The following is a 6000-nucleotide window of genomic DNA, read 5'->3' on the forward strand; positions in this document are numbered from 1 at the left end:
GTCCACATCTATGCATAGATATTCTTAAACCATTCGTACCAATTAATAGGGTAGTACAATTAAAATTAAACATGAATGTCTCCCTAACATGTGAGACCGGGTAACACTACTAAGAACCATGTGAAAAAAATATTCGCTCGAGTAACAATCTCTCACTAACACAAGGGTTAGTGGGTTTCGATATTTCTTTCTTGTATTATATCTGAACTTTTTTAATTTTTCCCGTGTAATATTACATCCCTAGGTATAGCATGTATGTTTTTTTTCAGCGAATAGCTTGTACTACGTATGCAAGTTTAGGCGGACATATCATAAGCATACGAACATAACAATATTTAATCTGAGTATCGAGAGGGGAGAATTGATTTTTTGCCCGATCTTACATATGTAGGTATTATGTAGGAGTATGTTTTTTTTGGGAGAATGGCGTGTCCTACGTATGTATGCATTTTTTTCGGCTTTTATCCGGCGAACAGTTTGCACGTATTTTTGTTGTCGTCGTACATACACGTATGGACTTATGGATGGATGCTTTTCAATTGGTGTACAAATTAATGTATGGATTGTGCGTCGTACATCAGATATTCAGAAGGTAGCTAGGCTTGTCCATCTTGCTGAGACCAACTCCTACAAAACTTCTCGCGCATGAAAATTATTCAAAAAGAGAAGTTCACACACACATAATTGTGTCATACCTGCACGTGCAGTAGATTAGGAGGGAGGGTTTTTTGTTCTGTCGTTGTATACACCCTGGTACGTACACGGAAGAAGATTAGGAGTGGTGGATTTTTAAAAGATCCAATCTAATGGTACAAAATAACGGGTTTTCTGATTTAAATAAAAATAGAGGGTTTGTATGTTTTATATCATGTGGCGGTCTAAGAGCGTTTATAGAGTGCTACATGGCGGTTTAGGAGCGTTCATAGTATGTTTAATGGACTTTTAGTATATAATAAATAGATAGACTGACGGTAAGAAAGCAGAGCAATGGATAGTGTGAGGCGCCGCCGTGGCATGGCTTCTTCACGGCCTCGTAGGAGTGTTTGGTACATATGCACAATTTGAAAAAAAAAAACTTAGAGGTGGAAGGATAGAGAGAATCGTAAGAGTGTTTGGTACATATGCACAGTTTGAAAAAAAACTTAGAGGTGGAAGGATAGAGAAAATCGTAGCAGTGTTTGGTACATATGCACAGTTTGAAAAAAAACTTAGAGGTGGAAGGATAGAGAAAACTACCAGACGGCCGGGTCCTACGTAGTTGTCTTGTAAAATACAGAATATATGAAAGATTCCATTAAACGATTATATTATATATACAATTAATCAAAATTATACGGTAATTAAATATTTAGTATATATCTATCATTTATTCGAGATATTTAGATGTGTCAATATGAGCACTGCTACACATACTATTTTTTTCTTATTAAATCTTTACTAACAATCATCTTAACCGTTTGATTTAGATAGATGGAAGTTATGAAAAACCTAAATGCACTCATAGCATGACACATCACTGCTTGCTAGTAAGAATTTAGTAATAAAAAGTTAGTATGTATAGCCTTTTCCATCATTCTAATACTCTTCTCAACTATCCAACTGATCAAACGTACACTAATTGTGCTGGACTACTGGTAGACAATAGGCGATTCAATTAGCACGGGGTGCTAGACTTAATCTGTGTTTTGGTGGTTGCTTTTTGTTCACAGGAGATAATTCCGATCCGACTCGTTGGTTCGTGACAGTCTCGCCACCGTATATACCCATTAACAAATGAATAATGGACCGTGGATTCGTATGGGGACGGACTTTTTCTTTCCATTTTTTCACATCTGTTGCGCATAGGAAGTACATTAGCCGGTCTTTAGGAGAGAGAGATTTTAACAAATCTAATCTAATGGCTAAAAATAATGGCTCCATATGTTTGCGCATAAATCAATGGCTAGATATTTTTTCCTGAATTTCTTATATTTTCTTTAATTTATTATAGCGCCACATGGCATCATGAGAGCGTTTGTAGAATCTCACGTGGCGGCTTGAGAGCGTTTGTAGGAAGTTTAATGGACTTTTAGTATATAATAGATGTGAGCGCAATATTGACGAATATCAATAGAACTCTTACTACGACAAGGGTGATAAAGGGAGTTTAAGGCTCGATCTCTTTTTTTTCCCAATTCCATATTTTGGATTTTTGTTTGCACGCTTTCCAAGTTTCTAAATGGTGTCTTCTTTAAACAACATTCTAACATTTTAGAAGTGAATTCATTCGTTTATACCCTCAAATAGCTATCACATAAATTATATAATTCATCAATTTCAGCTATTCTAAACCTTAGGTGCTACATATTTTTTTTCATGCAAGTCATGGTGATCAGTATACTGGTGATCAATGGATCATCGAAGTCGTAAGATGAATATGTAAGAGTTACTCTGAACAATTGTAAATAGGTGTCAAAATTAATTGCTATTAATTAGACATCTAATGGCTTGCTAGCCACAAAATTAATTTCTCTCTACAAGTATATAAACATGGACGAAGTTGGAACAAATATTACCATATGTCCCATACATATATATTGCGCAGTTAATATTCTAATTAGTCATTTAAAATTCCTTAAAATGTTCTCAAGGTGCCACATGGTGTTCTAATAAATTCGGGCAAATATTAGAAATTCTAAGAAAAAAATCAAAATATCTATTACTTGATTTTCACTTAAATCGGTAGGTCCAATATTACAAACCGTTAGATTAAATTGATCTTAGAACAAACTAAATACTACGAGGTCCCACCTCGGCATAGGTACGCACCTACGTGCAAGGGTACCTACGCCTCCCCTCCCTTTTTTTCATTTTTCTCTTTCTTCTTTTTTTCTCATGCATCTGCTTCCCTCCCTTTATTACTATATCATGCACCTTCATGCGACGATTTAATCAAAAGAATTTTGAGTATCTTGCACTCGCATTTTTCATTTGCGGCCATACTACACGTACGTATATAGATGGATTGTATGATAATTAACTAGCAATAGTTTCTTATTTACTCGAGAAAAAAAACATGATTCAAAAGTTGTAAGTACTTAATCCATCTCCTACTCAAAAGTTTGTGAATGGTTTTCTAATATACCTTAAGAAAAATAGAACCCTTAAATTATTATAAAATTACATTATTAAAGTTTGCCCTAAATCTATTAGATAAAATTTCTGAACAAATAATAATCTTACCTTTCAATAATATGAGTGCCCGCGCATACACGCGGGCCACCTTCCTTGTTAAACAAAATCGTGCAGCGCATAGCTAGATAAGCATATACTCAGCCCATGTTCAGTGAGGCAATTAAGTTTAATTTGGATCAGCCCGTGTTATCTATAATGAGAAAAGTAAGCAAGCTGGGTTCACATGATCAATAAAGGACTAGCTAGCCTGTGATCAAATAATCAATCCTTTGCTTTGAGATGAAGTCATGCTTTAATTTGTCAGTTCCCAAAAGAAAAGGGTGCAAACAGGTTGATCGACCGACGAATCAGCCATATGGTGAGAAGGTACTTCTTTTACTCATTAGCCCATTGGTGCCATTCTGGCTAAATATATTGTATGATCACTTTAATTTGCCAGTGAGAGATCAGCTGGCTTAGCTGCCTGATTAAGATATAATATAACAAATGTGTGTCTTTTTTAGGGTAATTAAGCAAATGTATGTTGTTGTCATGCAGAACTCTGAAGCTGAAGTAGTAGTGAATTAGTATATATTTTAGTGATGAGCTAGCACAAACCCCCCAACGCAAGGAAAGAAAAGAGAGAAGAAAATTAATAGGGTAGTAGAAAAGGAGAGATGCGATCCTTTGCCCAAACCCTGGAGCCAAAGTCTCGAATAATAGAATCACATCATCACTTCAAACCTCTGCTATTCCCATGCCTCTCTCTCTCTCTCTCTTAGTATAAATATACGAACTAACCATGATCGATGCATTTGTGCTATCCATCGAGTTTGATAATTACTTCTTATTGTTTCATTAGCAATTAAGCTATACTAGCTTCAGTGCAGTTTAATCGATCATGGCGGCTAATTCCTCCAACGACACCGTCAACGTGGCCTCCGAAGTGAGCAGCATCCTCTCCAAGCTCAACGATCACCTCGCCGGCGCCGACGAGGCCAAGGAGCCGGCGGGGACAAGCATCATCACGCTGGCCGGGGAGAACAACGGCGCCACCATGGAGGTGGCCGGCGACGTGGAGGACCTCGTCGTGGTGGAGGCCGGCGGCGACGAGGACGACGACGAGGAGGAGGAGAGCGTGGTGAGTGCCTACACCAACAGCAACTACCAGGCTCTGAACAACTCGGTGCTCGTCGCCGGCAGCTGCGCCGTCAAGGACCCCGGCGTCCACGTCGTCATCGTCGAGCACGTCGACGAGATCCGCGACTACGACGACGACGTCCGGGACGAATAAGCCTGCAACTCATCGATCATCTCATCCATCTGCAGGTCATCAACACCATCTATACATATGTATATCTATCGATATATGGATTAAAGTGATGATCAGGTGATCGATCATGATCACCTGCATCATCAATCTACATCAGAAATTAATCGATATATACATCCCATCGCATGATCAACAGCTCGATATATATGTATGTTGTGCATGTGGCTTCGGCTTCCTTTGTTAAGTTTCTTAATTAATTTACAAGATTTGGTAGTCATATGTATTTGTTCTGGTTGTTGTAGTTGTGATCTATATTTATACATGTTGCTTCTATATATGTAAGTTGGTTTGTATGTGTTTTCTTCCAATAAAATCTTGTTTACTCCAATGTAAAAATGTTAATTAACTATAATATTTGTTGATTTGTCTCAAATACCAAACGAACATACATTTTTCGTTTCCTTAAAAATATGGTGCCACATTTTTTACTTGATTTTAGTCATATTTTTATCTTTGTGATTGATATTTTTAACTTATATGTAAGTATGCTTCTCTCTCTCTCTCTTGTCACCTCTTCCAAGTATGTAATCATTTAATTTTAATTATTCACTTATATAATGTACATTACGAAATTTACAATGTAAATATTAAATTTATAGTGTAAATGTAGGTAATTTATAATATAAAATGATTTTATTGTTTTCTGAAAATATGACGTCATGGCTAGTCCCTATTTTTTATCAAAGATACAGGGTGGGACTCACCTAGCCTAGTTTTTTTACATTTTGGTCCTTTTAAAAAATTACAACTAGAACCCTTGATAAATTTATTTTAATAATGGACCATTTTCTAGGTGCCAAAGTCCATACCGCAGAGGTCCAACATCTTGGCACCAACGATGTTGGCGTTGACACCTTCGCCCCCGTAGTAGCAGAGATGTAGAGGGGTCTGATATACCAAAGAGACTGGCAATGAAGACCTATCTGTAAAATAAATGTTATGAAAAAGGTCAAAATGGAGAAATATTTCTTACAAATAGGTCCTTAATGCTAGAGAGGCTAGCACTAAGGACCTATTTATAAGAAAAATATTTACATTTTCGCTCTTTTTAGAAAATTTATTTCATAAATTGGTCATCGGCGCCATTCTTTTTGGCACAGACTCTCTTCACGTTAGCGACTTAGCTACCAATTTATAAGGGTGTTGGAGCCAGTATCATTTACACCGAGACATTGAACCTTGGCGCCAATGATCTTGGGCTCTTGGTGACAAGAAAAGGAATTCATTCCATAGTAAGTTTTTTCATATGTCTATTTATAAAATAAGCTTTGAAAAAAAAAGGTAAAATGTAAAAGATCCATTAGCCCCTTTTCATTGGGATGAGGCCCAGGTTGTCCAGCCTATTCTGGCTCATAAAGAATTAGCATGGTGAAAAATCATTGAGGTCTATGGTATCATATAACTCATTATAAATCTAATTGTCGTATCATATTTCCCCGAACGTAGATTCAGTACGTCTGTGGTTATCGACGTTATCGTTGTGCGCGTTGTGTTAATTGCGCTTATTTTTAACC

At 36.9% G+C, this 6000-nt stretch overlaps 1 protein-coding gene across 1 annotated transcript; it reads left to right on the plus strand.

Moving 5' to 3' along the window:
* Positions 1-3865: 3865 nt before the first annotated feature.
* Positions 3866-4844, plus strand: LOC127770231 (uncharacterized). Its single transcript, XM_052295897.1, has one exon. The coding sequence runs from the start codon at positions 4055-4057 to the stop codon at positions 4445-4447; it is 393 nt and encodes a 130-aa protein (XP_052151857.1). The 5' UTR covers positions 3866-4054; the 3' UTR covers positions 4448-4844.
* The last annotated feature ends 1156 nt before the right edge of the window (positions 4845-6000 follow it).

This window comes from Oryza glaberrima, chromosome 4 (assembly GCF_000147395.1).
Source record: "Oryza glaberrima chromosome 4, OglaRS2, whole genome shotgun sequence".
Classification (NCBI taxonomy): Eukaryota; Viridiplantae; Streptophyta; class Magnoliopsida; order Poales; family Poaceae; genus Oryza; species Oryza glaberrima.